Source organism: Doryrhamphus excisus, chromosome 2 (assembly GCF_030265055.1).
Source record: "Doryrhamphus excisus isolate RoL2022-K1 chromosome 2, RoL_Dexc_1.0, whole genome shotgun sequence".
Lineage (NCBI taxonomy): Eukaryota > Metazoa > Chordata > Actinopteri > Syngnathiformes > Syngnathidae > Doryrhamphus > Doryrhamphus excisus.
Genome location: NC_080467.1, coordinates 14,975,690 through 14,988,998, shown reverse-complemented (window position 1 = coordinate 14,988,998; position 13,309 = coordinate 14,975,690). Strand labels below are relative to the sequence as shown.

General features: G+C 38.0%; 1 protein-coding gene across 1 annotated transcript; it reads left to right on the top strand.

Annotated features, from left to right (window-relative positions):
- The first annotated feature begins 2,287 nt into the window (after positions 1–2,287).
- On the top strand, positions 2,288–12,630 carry st8sia3 (ST8 alpha-N-acetyl-neuraminide alpha-2,8-sialyltransferase 3). Its single transcript, XM_058060864.1, has 5 exons — positions 2,288–2,790; positions 4,744–4,773; positions 6,892–7,011; positions 7,116–7,673; positions 10,602–12,630. The coding sequence occupies exons 1-5, from the start codon at positions 2,627–2,629 to the stop codon at positions 10,882–10,884; spliced, it is 1,155 nt and encodes a 384-aa protein (XP_057916847.1). The 5' UTR covers positions 2,288–2,626; the 3' UTR covers positions 10,885–12,630.
- The last annotated feature ends 679 nt before the right edge of the window (positions 12,631–13,309 follow it).

The following is a 13,309-nucleotide window of genomic DNA, read 5'->3' as shown; positions in this document are numbered from 1 at the left end:
CGAGGTGATATGACCATCCAATGACATAATGTGTACCATAGTAAGTGTCAATATAGTGATATATATAGCACATCATGACTGGTTCAAGACTCTTCATCCTTGTATTTAGCAAACATCAACTGCTTGTATTGTTTCTTGAATTGGCTCATCGTTGTGCATTGTTTGATTTCCTTACTCAATCCATTCCATAGTTTGATTCCACATACTGAAATGTTATGGCTTTTTAACGTAGTCCTAGCATATAAGTGTTTCAAATGTACTTCTTCCCTGAGATCATATTTCTCCTCTCTTGTAGTGGATTGGATGACATTTTTAGCTAATTGGTTGTTTTTAGCCTTATGCATTATTTTAGCTGTTTGAAGATGAACTATATCAGCAAGTTGAAGTATTTGTGATTTTAGAAATAAGGAGTTAGTATGTTCTCTGTAGGCGGCATTATGAATTATCCTTACTGACCTTTTTTTGCAGTACATTTAGCGAGTGAAGATTGCTTTTATAGTTATTAGCCCATATTTCCACACAATAAGTAAAATATGGTAGAACCAGAGAGCAATAAAGAGTGTAGAGTGATTCATCGTCTTCAATGAGTGAAAATACTGCAAAAAAAATTGCATTAGCAATAATAGTATGTATACTAACCATTGCTTTCACTTTGCTTTGTGACTTTGACGGTGGTTTGTTTTTGTTTGTTTTTTTGACGGTGGTTTGTTGACATGGTTGTGATCCATTTGTGTATATTCTAAGACATTCTAATGGAAAGGTTTTATGGACTGATGCATTTTTGAGTCTCATCTGTTGTCGTTTGGGGGGGGGGCTTCCAGTTCCAGAGTGTTTGTAGGACTTATGGTTATGAATGATTTTCCACCATTGTTGTTTTTCACCCATTGATAGACTGACATGAAAACGGTGCTTATGAAACCATTAGACTCCTAAAACAAAGACAATAATACAGAGATAAAAATCGGATAACATTTAAAGTAATACTTTATACTCAATACTTTTTTCACTTTTTTTTTCACTACCAGGGGTCAGCAATTGTGGCTCCAGAGCCGCATGTGGCTCTTCAGCCTTTTTGTTGTGGCTTCCTTTGCAATGCTTGAATGGACCTCTTCAGTTAAAAAATACAACTCTCATAATTATTACTTTTTATCACATAATTTTGACTTTTATCTCATAGGTATGTCTTTTTAGCTCATAATTACGACTTTTATCTCATAATTTTGACCTTTATCTCATGATTTCGACTTTTATCTCATAATTTTGACTTTATCTCATAATTTTGACCTTTATCTCATAATTTCGACTTTTATCTCATAATTATGACTTTTTATCTCATAATTATGACTTTTACCTCATAATTCTTACTTTTTATCTCATAATGTTGACTTTTATCTCATAATTATGACTTTTTATCTCATAATTCTGACTTTTTATCTCATAATTTTGACTTTTACCTCATAATTATTACTTTTTATCTCATAATTTTGACTTTTATCTCATAATTTTGACTTTTTATCTATTAATTTTGACTTTTATCTCATAATTATGACTTTTTATATCATAATTTTGAATTTTATCTCATAATTATGACATTTTATCTCATGGTGGTGACTTTTTATGTCATGATTTTGACTTTTGATTTCATAATTATAATTTTTTATATCATAATTTAAACTTATTTCTCATTATTTAGACTTTTATCTCATAATCGTGACTTATTATGTCATAATTGTGAATTTTTGATCTCATAATTTTGACGACTGATAATTTTGACTGATTATGATTTACCATTGGGATAACTTTTTTTTGTTTAGTGGTGGAAACAGATGTGATGGGACAATTAATAATAATAAAAAAATACATTAAATAGCGGTTGCTGTCATTATTTTTCCCAAATAGACCAGGTCGGAGCTAACCAGCTTTCTTTGCACCTTTGGCTGTTTTGTTACGAAATGGTCACTGTGCCAAGCTGAAAATGTGGACTCCTCCCCTGGTGCCCCGCCACACCCATCTCGGTGCAGTCCAGTCTACCAAATCACCAAATTGGCTGGGCACAATGGGGCACTGGACCAAATTACCATTGTGTGGGCTGCGCCAAGCTCCGCCACTCTGCGCCACCTTGCGCTGCACCACGAAATTAGAGCTCAATATGTACAACACAACAAAAAATGAAAATCTGATATCTGATATTGATACTACTATATCAACATTTGGATCGATCCACATCCGAATGACCACGCATGTGTAGTTATTTGCATAAATGCGCATCTTGCAGGAGTGTGTTCTGTGCAGGTGTACCTAATGAAATGTCCCCCAGCGTGCTAAAGAAAAAGGTTTGTTGTTTATGCGCTAAGGTTTATGCGCTAAGAGCTGTATGTACGACAATTGCACACCGAGGATGCTTCTAAACATAGACGGATGGTCGATGGTCAATTTTCCTTGCTTCTCTTCTCCCGCAAACGTCTCCATATGTCGCATTTCAAAAAGACACCGCGTCCTGATGACGTCCACGCTGACACCGCATCTTGTCCTCCCCCACCTTCGTGTCCGCATCTCCTCCGCTCTCCTCCGGCATCCTCGTCCCAGGTCTGGCCGTCCGCTGATGCTGTAATCCGGTAAAGACATTATGGTACGAATCGCCAGCGCGTTGGGGCTCGTCATGTTCAGCGTGGCGTTGCTCATCCTGTCCTTCATCAGCTACGTGTCCATTAAGAAGGATTTCATTCTCGGAACTCCCAGATATGGACCGAACGGGGGACCCAGGATGTACATGTTCCATGCCGGGTACCGGTGAGTGCAGACCGGGGTGTGCGTGTTGTGTTTACCGGCCTGGTGGTGAGGGTGGTAGAGATGATTAGTGGATGTTTTCTTTTATCTTGCTCATTGAATGAGACATAGCACTGTAGCTCAAGGTGAGGGCCTCAGTCCTCCATAGCGGGCCTGAATGCTGCCACACTGTACTCAATGCAGCATATGTCATCCTTAATGTGTATTAGTTTAAAAATATATTATCATCATTAAACCATTATTACCTGTACAGTCATACAAGTGTAAAAATAAGTAAATACCTGCTAACATTAAAATGACAACTAGACCCGCATTAGACAGTGTGCATAGAACACATGAACATAAACCAAAGACCATCTGTATGAATGAGTCATTTTGGTTCCTATTTATTTCTATTCAGAAAGGCGGTGGTTATCATCAAAGGAGTCCAACTTGTCAGACAGATATACATATGTTTAAAATGTTGTCTTCTCTCATTTCGTGCTTTTTCTTAAAAATGGCAGCCAGAACGTATATATTTTCAAATGTAAGAATAAAAAAATTAAAATAAAAAATTAAATGTTACATATAAAAATTTAAAATTAAAAATTTTATATGAATAAATATTACATATTATCTTTCCATGGGAAGACCTACCTCATCATGTACACTTTTTTTTTTTGACAAAGCACAGTTGGACGGCGGATTCTACCAATAATCATACAATGGAGCCGACATTCAAGCTCTGATTGATCGCAAAAAAGTTGGCGAGGTCGGGGCCGGTGATTGCCGTATCGGATGTTTTTGGCCAACAGCAGAAAAAGTCAGATTTGCCCTGAACACAACCTTTAAACCGTTTTGTCTGTATTGTGGTCTACTGAGTACATGTTTGCTACACTTTATGTGCTGTTAGTACTTATTTTCAGTACAAGTCCTCACCTAGACAGTTTATGGTCATATGTTGATGTGTATGAAGTTTGTTTTGAGTTATTAATGAGTTCTGGCGTCTTTTAGCAAATGTTTGTACTTTTATCTCATAATTATGACTTTTTATCTCATAATTTTGACTTTTACCTCATAATTATTACTTTTTATCTCATAATTTTGTCTTTTATCTCATAATTATGACTTTTTATCTCATAATTTTGACTTTTACCTCATAATTATTACTTTTTATCTCATAATTTTGAATTTTACCTCATAATTATTAATTTTGATCACATAATTTTGACTTTTTATCTCATAATTTCGACTTCTTATCTCATAATTTTGACCTTTATATCATAATTTCGACTTTTATCTAATAATTATGACTTTTTATCCCATAATTTTGACTTTTTATCTCATAATTTTGACTTTCACCTCATAATTATTACTCTTATCTCATACTTATGTCTTTTTATCTCATTATTTTGACTTTTTATCTCATAATTTTGACTTTTATCTCATAATTTTGACTTTTTAGCTCATAATTTTTAGTTTAGGACAAAATTCAGTCTCACAGTCACCAATTTCCTGTCGAAAGAGGAAGTGTATTTGCACGTGATAGGGTTAGCACCTTGACTGCAGTCCACTTTGATGGAAATCCTTCATGCACGCTACAGAGTGTGATGCTAAAAGACAGTTGATCTGGCAAAGGTTGTGGAGGTGAGCAAACTGCCCTTGACTCTGATTTACAGTACAAGAGCTCCATTTATTCCCCCTGCTGCTGTAATCATTTTCTCTCTCGCTCGGCTGTCACAGTGGACCAAGGTTATGCTCAGAGTGACTTCAACACCACGGTGTGCAGGTGGAAAGTGGACAAAGTCTCACCCGTTTCCTGCTGTGATGTTGCACAATTGCGAGAAAGTAGTGCAATGACTGTGCAATGAGAGTAAAGAATGTGTGACATCAATGAAGCGTGTATTAAATATGAATGTGTTTTTTCACTGTGTTTGCATTTGACTGATTTGAGTCTTGTTTTTGTTCCTCCTGCAGCGAAAGGCCGCCTCGCAAACCTGACCTGAGGTGAGTACTGAGAGCCTGTATGAATGAATGAATACTCAATAATCAAGTTCCCTGACATGCTGCAACATTTCCACACAATTCTCATTTAAAAACTAGTAAGATTGCATTGCAGCAAGTGATGATGATTCTGGTTCAGCATTGTAACTTTCTTACCGTGTAAACAAAAGCTGCAAAAAACCTCATTTGGTACTGACACATGTAAGTGAGTGAGTGTTTGGACTGGGTTTTAAGGAGTTGGAGACAAAGCCTACGTCCATCCATCACCATGTTACTGCAACCTGATGGTTTAATGCTGGCAGCTTCTAAAACTCCAGTGTCTTTTCTTTCTGCTCGTTCAATTAGCAATAAAACATCAGTCAGTTTGAGTTACTGCTAGATGAATACTACTGTACTGTAGTTTATTCCCCTTGCTGGTAGTTAAGCCACACAACTTATCCCTGCAGTGATGCACAATTTTGCATGCCAGTGAGGAATTTGGGAGGAGGCAGATTGGGGGTTGTGGAATCTTAAGTAATTTCTGTAGCTTCTTGGATCTCCCTTGTGGCTTTCTGTGATGTCAGCAATTCTCTCGTCTACACTAACTGTACTTCTTTTTTTCTGGTTTATTGCCTGCTCTTGTCCCTGGACTCTTTTGCGAGAAAATATAGACTTATCCGGGAACAATATGCATACCCTAACCATGTGTAAATAAGACGTGCAGTACCATGGTCAGTTCGTGCCAATGTGCACCATTTGTGGTCACGAATTGCTTTCCAGGTTACAAAAAATGTACATAAAATGTAATTTTCCCTCCAAAAGTAGTCAGAAAGCACATTTTTTCACAGTAATGTAACATTATTTATAAATGTATGTTAATACAAGTGAAATGTTCATGGCTGCTCATGCTGAGAGGTTCAAAAAGTGAACCTTTAATATCATATTCCATCTGTCATTTGACATTATCATTCATTAGTGCTGAATATCTTTATACTGTAAAATGTGTTTAATAAGTGTGTGAGGCATACTGGAGAATGACGGAGGAGGGTTCGAGGGTTGAAGCTAATCTAATAATTACAACAGTCACTAATATTGCAAATATTGATCTGGAATCGGAGGCGAGTTTGAGTGGAGCCCGTGTAACCTTAAACAAACAATTTATGACGCATTTGTAGGTTAAATAAAAGGCAAATAAAGTAAAGAAACAAAAAGAGTGTTTTTATTTTCGAAAAGTACATATAATGCCATTCTGTTTCATTGTGTTTTAAACATTCAATCAGTTCTGGCAGTTTGGCAACCCATAACAAGATCGTATTTCGAGCTGGTACAGGATCATGTCTTCCAAGAAGTGCAAACGGAACGCTCGCTGTGTTGCAGTTACAAATTTGTTCCACAATGAAAATGCCATGCTCACCAGTCCAATTTATGGCAGCAACTGATAAAAGAAAAAACAAATGGCATTATAAAGAAACAAAGCAAAATGGCATTATTTGTACTTTTGCTTTATTTGCCTTTTATTTAACCTACAAATGTGTCAGATCATTTTGCCTGACCCTATATATATGTATATATTCATTCATTCATTTTCTACCGCTTATCGTCACGAGGGTCACAGGGGGTGCTGGAGCCTATCCCAGCTGTCTTTGGGCGAGAGCCGGGGTACACTCTGGACTGGTCACCAGCCAATCACAGGGCACATATAGACAAACAACCATTCACACTCACATTCATACCTATGGACAATTTGGAGTCGCCAATTAAAAGTGTTTTTATTTTCGAAAAGTACATATAACGATTACATATAGTACATATAACAAAAAACAATGGCATTATATGTACTTTTGCTTTATTTGCCTTTTATTTAACCTACAAATGTGTCAGATCATTTTGCCTGACCCTATATATATGTATATATATATATATATATATATATATATATATATATATATATATATATATATATATATATATATATATATATATATATATATATATATATATATATATATATATATATATATATATATATATATATACACACACACACATATATATATATATATATATATATATATATACATATATATATACACAGTATGATATTTACATAATGACTTTCCACCCCTCCCCCATGTACTATAGCTCCCAGCTGGCACTGAAGTATTTGGATCCGGCTTTCACACCACTCACTAATGCTCTTAGTGAGGACCTGCAGAACTCGTCTAAATGGAGATACAACAGTACAGCATTCATCCAACTGAGGTAAGTTTGGCTAAATAATCACAGAATGTTGGGTAAAGTAACATATATGGTCACTATACCATACTATATTGACGTATCTTCCTATCATTTTCTGCTTCTTTCAGGAAAGAGATCTCTCAGTACATCGACATTCCTCGCAACTTCACACTGACCCACGATTCCGTACGGATTGGCCAGCTGATGCATTATGACTACTCCAGCCACAAGTACGTCTATTCCATCGGCGAGAACTTCCGCTCCCTCCTCCCGGATGTTTCTCCCATTCTTAACAAGCGCTACAACGTCTGCGCCGTCGTCGGCAACAGCGGCATCCTCACCGGCTCCCGATGCGGCGCCCAGATTGAGAAATTCGACTTTGTCTTCCGATGCAATTTCGCCCCGACTGAGCTTTTCAAGAGAGATGTTGGCCGGCGCACCAACATGACAACTTTTAATCCGAGTATCTTGGAAAAATACTACAACAACCTATTGACTGTGCAGGACAGGAATAACTTCTTCCTGAGCTTGAAGAAGCTGGATGGTGCCATTCTGTGGATACCAGCATTCTTCTTCCACACGTCAGCCACAGTGACCAGAACACTGGTGGACTTCTTCGTGGAACATCGGGGTCAGCTGAAGGTCCAGCTGGCCTGGCCTGGAAACATCATGCAGCACATAAACAAGTAAGACCTGCACCCTCGTTAACAATGATACTTATAGATTATCACATGGTTTGTCTGGTATCAGGCCAGGTATCATGCCCCCAAGTGTCAGTATCAGCCCGAAGGTCGAGGGCTTATACTGGCACGCGGGGGCATGATACTGGGCCTGATACCAGACAAACCATGTGATGATCTTATTATCACATACTATTTAATCATGAGCTTATCATCACGTACTATTTAATCAAAAGACCATTTTGTTTCCAGAAAATGTTCAGTTTATTACATGTATTATATCTAAACAGTGTAAACACAATAATTGCAAAAATATTTCAACAATAATATTTTATCAACAGTCTTATCTTATCAATGTCTGACAATTAAAGGTCCATTAATCAAGTTTGTTTTTTTTGGTGACTGGAGAAGCACTAGGCACTAAGCACTCGTGCGCTGTTCTCTGATTGGTTGTTTCACGGGCGCGATACCAGAGCAGCACGCTCTGAGTGGACAGCTACGGGGGCTGATACTGGACATGGTTAAACTCTATATTTTATCAGTATCACTGCCCTGGGCTTTGACACAGTATCATTTCGCTATTTTCCCGTATCATTCGTGGGCGGTTTCTAGGGTACAGGGCCAATTAATACTGTAGTATGTGATAAATGTATGTACTGTAGTTATCATGCAGTATCGATGTATTACCCACTGAAAATGACTCAATAGACAGCCGTTATTGGATGAACACCTGGCAACACCAAGCAGCAGGGCTGCATGAGAGCTGCTTTGAACGAAACGTGAATTCCTAGTTTTCCTACATAATAAGGATCCCAAATACTTCCAAGTGGAAGGTGAAGGTGATGGAGTGGCCAAGTATGTCTCCTTCAGACTTGAGCCTAATTTAGCACCCATGGGACATAAAGTGCAAGATATCAGACATCCACCAGATCTCTGATGTCATCATGAAGGAGTCAAGTAACAACCTTTGCAGTCCTGGTGAACCCCATGCCCAAGAGGATTAAGGCAGTGGTGGATAACGATGTATAATTATATAACTAAGTCATAACTAAGTCATATTTCTGCAATGCTGGGGGTATATGTAATTTTGTGTAATTAACATAATTTTTTCAACAACTGCAGACTGCACGTCATTATTTGACTTTGCAATCCGAAATTATCACGCAGTTGTATTGTGTGTGTGTGTGTGTGTGTGTGGCAAAGAAGAGATTTAAGCTCCAAAGCCAGATTAAAAGGAAACTGCTGTTTAGTGAAAGGTACGGCACCGAGCTGAAACTGTGCAGAGAGGGATTTGAGTCTGCTGCTTAGTGTTGTAGTCGCCGAATGGGCCACTCTTACAGTAGCCTAATCTTCACCAAGCCCATTAACTCTACCTGCTGGGAAAGTATTAGCACACTTTAAGCAGCTCAGGCGGCTTTCAGCACCTCCGCCACTTGCAGAGAGCCTTTTGTTGAGGCCAGTTTGAAGAGTTTCCTCAAGAACTGTGCAGCGTTGGGGAAGACTGAAGACATGGTGGTTGAGTTTTTTTTAACAACTCTTATTAATGTGATTGGTGGTAAATGGAAAAGTCGTCTTTCTCATTACAAGAATACGAGATGCATTCAGGGACACGATGAACACCACAAAAATGGCTTTACAGTCCTGTGTGTGTGTGTGTGTGTAAATAAACATGAAGGGGATATTCCTAACACTCACTGAAAACACCTTAAATTACAGGATGTCTTTGAACGCAACCCGTCATAACACGGTTTAAAGTGTGATTCTGCTACTCTTAAAGAGACTAGTGTTAAACAAACAGATTTTTAATGGTACCTTTTAACTGGATATATTCAGTTCATTTAGAGCTAATTTAGAGTTAATACATTCAAATATATATATCATATATCATATATATATCATCCTGTCCTGTCATTTATCTTTCTATTCATTAAATACAGTGTAAAATACACCCTGGACTGGTCGCCAGCCAATCACAGGGCACATATAGACAAACAACCATTCACACTCACTTTCACACCTATGGACAATTTGGAGATTAATCATGATGAATTTATTTCAAATGTGTGATTAATCATCATTTGACAGCCCTTATTAAAACATGTGCATATTTAAGTAAATGTTACATATTTTTTAACCAAAATAAATATTAGGCATTCAAATTATGCATTCAAAGACATTGATGATATGCAGTATTCTATTACTATTACTGATAGCCAGAACAACAGGCTTTTATTACAGGTTTGAATTATCTCACAGCAGACACAATAATTCCATGGTAGCTTAAACTGAACTTTGAACCCCGACATCACTTCCTGTCCACCTAGGGAACACATTTATAGCAATATTATCTTATTATATATATTATTGAGTCATGTTTTCTAAGCTCTAACTACAAAAATATTGCGTTTATAAATCGTTTGGTGGCATTAAGAGAGTTTCGGTACAGATTCCCAATTATAGTGTTCTGTATTTCCTATATATTATGATTAATATTCATTCATTCATTCATTTTCTACCGCTTTTTCCTCACGAGGGGAAAACCGGGGGTGCTGGAGCCTATCCCAGCTGTCTCCGGGCGAGAGGCGGGGTACACCCTGGACTGGGCGCCAGCCAATCACAGGGCACATATAGACAAACAACCATTCACACTCAATTTGGAGTTACCAATTAACCTAGCTTGTTTTTGGAATGTGGGAGGAAACCGGAGTACCGGAAAACCCACGCATGCACAGGGAGAACATGCAAACTCCACACAGAGATGGCCGAGGGTGGAATTGAACCCTGGTCTCCTAGCTGTGAGGTCGGCGCGCTAACCACTAGACCACCGTGCAGCCCTATGATTAATATAATTAATTATATTTTATAATATATCTAATTATATTAATTATTAACGGAATTAATATGATTATGATTTGATTTTCCCTCTCGCTACAGCTATTGGAAAACCAAGCAACTGTCGCCAAAGCGTCTGAGCACCGGCATCCTGATGTACACACTGGCGTCTTCTATGTGCGACCAAGTCCACCTGTACGGCTTCTGGCCTTTCGGCTGGGACCCTAACACGGGGAAGGAGCTACCGTATCACTACTACGACAAGAAGGGCACCAAGTTCACCACCAAATGGCAGGAGGCACATCAACTACCTGCTGAGTTCAAACTCCTCTATAAGATGCACACCGAGGGACTGCTGAAGCTCAGCCTCTCCCACTGCGCTTAGACATCAAACTGCAGGAGGTGTCCGACTATTTCAGTTGTCTCAAGCCACAAAAGGAACCGGTCAGGCAAGGACTGATAAATGTGGTTTTCACAACAACACGATCTCGGCAGTACAGTGAAACTGTGCTATTTTAGCAGAAGACTGCAGAGCCCATCACTATCAAGCTGTGTTGGTCAGTCAAACACACACGGGAGCTGCAGCTCTTTAGGTGATGCTGCTTTCAAAAACCATTGTGCATGGCCTTTTGTTCAGTTGTGGGACCTCGCAATTTGGGCACCATTGACGAACCTCGGGTGATAAATACAACAATGTATTTTTTCAGTCATCCACCAGGAACCAGAATTACCCAACTACACAATTAAAATTTTGGAGTTTATTAATGCAGTGTTAATTTCTGGGCGCGTTTTACAGTAACAATCATTACACAACACTTGAAGGGCAAATATGTGTTTTCATAAAATATCAAAAGGCCTTTTGTAAGTGTTTAGTGTGTAATGTTAGACTGCAGTCGATACCCCGTCAAGAACAGTGAGTATAAAACTAGCAATAATTCAATGTAGTCTCATAATCGTAATTTCTAGTTACGCAGTTTTCACATTTTCGCAGTGAAACGCTATTAAATAAATCAATATATAAAATGTTTTTTTTTTCTGCATTGATTTTTCAGAGATCCAAAATTCTGGGAAGAACCAAAACAGTATTTCAATGTGCAAATGTCGCATAACTGGCCATGACGCATGTGCTTCTAATTGTAGTGGAACGCTGTAGGAGAGAACAATAACACGAGAGACAAAAAATATGAAAAACAAAGTAAATATGTTTCGATCAACAAATGAGCCCTCTTCTGTCGTGTCTTTCTATTGTTTTTATGTTAAAACAGTCACTTTGAAACAGTGTCTCTTTTGGGCTCTGAAGACATGATGCCAGATACCTCCTGCTACGTCTTCTTATTCTCCGACATGTCAGGTGTGTATGAGGTGTGTTACGATGCATTTACAGACAGTTCCAACTACAATGTGTTTATGAGCCATGGCGAACAGGTAGCACCAAATCTATTGGTGGCGGTCCAAAATTATTTATGGCGGTCCACCACAAATACGGTGGCTATTGACTCATCAATGTATAAGAATACTACATATCACACCGTGTTTTTCCACACATTTTGTGGCATATCAGTGTTGGCAGAATGTCAGGATGCGCTGGGAATCATGGTTCAAATACTGTGGCAGTATTAGATGCGGCAATTGTTAACATTCAAGTCATGTGACATGTAACAATTGGCAGCATAAGTGGGAATAATAAACATTAAATATGAACGTATGGACCTTTCAAGTTTCAGTTACAAGAAACGTCTCTAACAAGAACTATTTTTTATTTCTTGTTTTACTTTTTCCATGAATACATTTCTTTGTAAATGAAGATTCAAAGTCAGTTTATATTCTGTTTATTTCATGTTCCTAATTCACTAATTTTATTTTTGTAATACACATATACATATAAATTATGGATGTCCGATAATTATCTGTCACATTTTTTTCCCCATCATGAAAACCGATATTAAAAAAATGTTACACATATCGGTATCGGCTGGTATCGGTATCGGAAATTGATATTTGTACAATATCAGCATATTGGTTTTTGTCAAAAAAGCCAATATCGGACATCCCTAATGCATTTAATGCATAAATAGTGAATTTTTTTTCCTGAATGTGCTTCATGTATTTTGGAATAAAACTTTGCCATTCATGTTGTAGAATGCCTTTTCATTTAAGAATGTGCGAAGATGAAAGATTCCTTATTATGCATTCTTGGCGGTATTGTAACAGCAATACAGGAAGTGTCCCAAGAGCCTGTTTTAAAACCAGACAGACGTGAGAAAAATCATTTGTGCTACTTTTAAAAGAATAGAATTGCTTTTAAATATGCTTTTTTTCTGACAGCATGAAGGAAAAGCCACCACTAAAATAAAAAGCCAGATCTGCCGACCAGACATGGGTACTGACCCAGTACCTGACCCAGTTTTCCCATCTGGGATAAAAAACTACAAAAGGAAATGCAGAGTCAACATTCACCGAGACATTTAATCAGCAAAGTAAATATAAACAAACTGAGGACAAAAAAAAATGATGTGCGTTCACAGAAAGTGTAGTTTCACGGTAGAAATGCTGCTTTTTAATACAGTTGAAACGTAAAGAAATGCTCCAAATGTTTCACAGACAGTATGAATTGCCTGAGCGAAAACACATCGACAAGACAAAAGCCTTGCAGTGTAGGTCAGCGGGGATGCAAATGAGAGAGGTCAGAAGGCGTGCGCCAAGGGAGACTGACCTCTGACCTTTGACCCCTTCCATCTCGCTGATTGATGTCAGCATCTGGTGAAAAAAATGGAAGGGTCAACCTCTGGATTTAGCCACCTAGCAATAGA

Excerpts from the sequence above, each read along its gene's own strand:
- st8sia3 (XM_058060864.1), top strand. The coding sequence starts at position 2,627 with ATGGTACGAATCGCCAGCGCGTTGGGGCTCGTCATGTTCAGCGTGGCG. Across the intron at positions 2,791-4,743 it reads ATGTTCCATGCCGGGTACCG|CGAAAGGCCGCCTCGCAAAC; the intron begins GTGAGTGCAGAC and ends TTCCTCCTGCAG. Across the intron at positions 4,774-6,891 it reads CCTCGCAAACCTGACCTGAG|CTCCCAGCTGGCACTGAAGT; the intron begins GTGAGTACTGAG and ends CATGTACTATAG.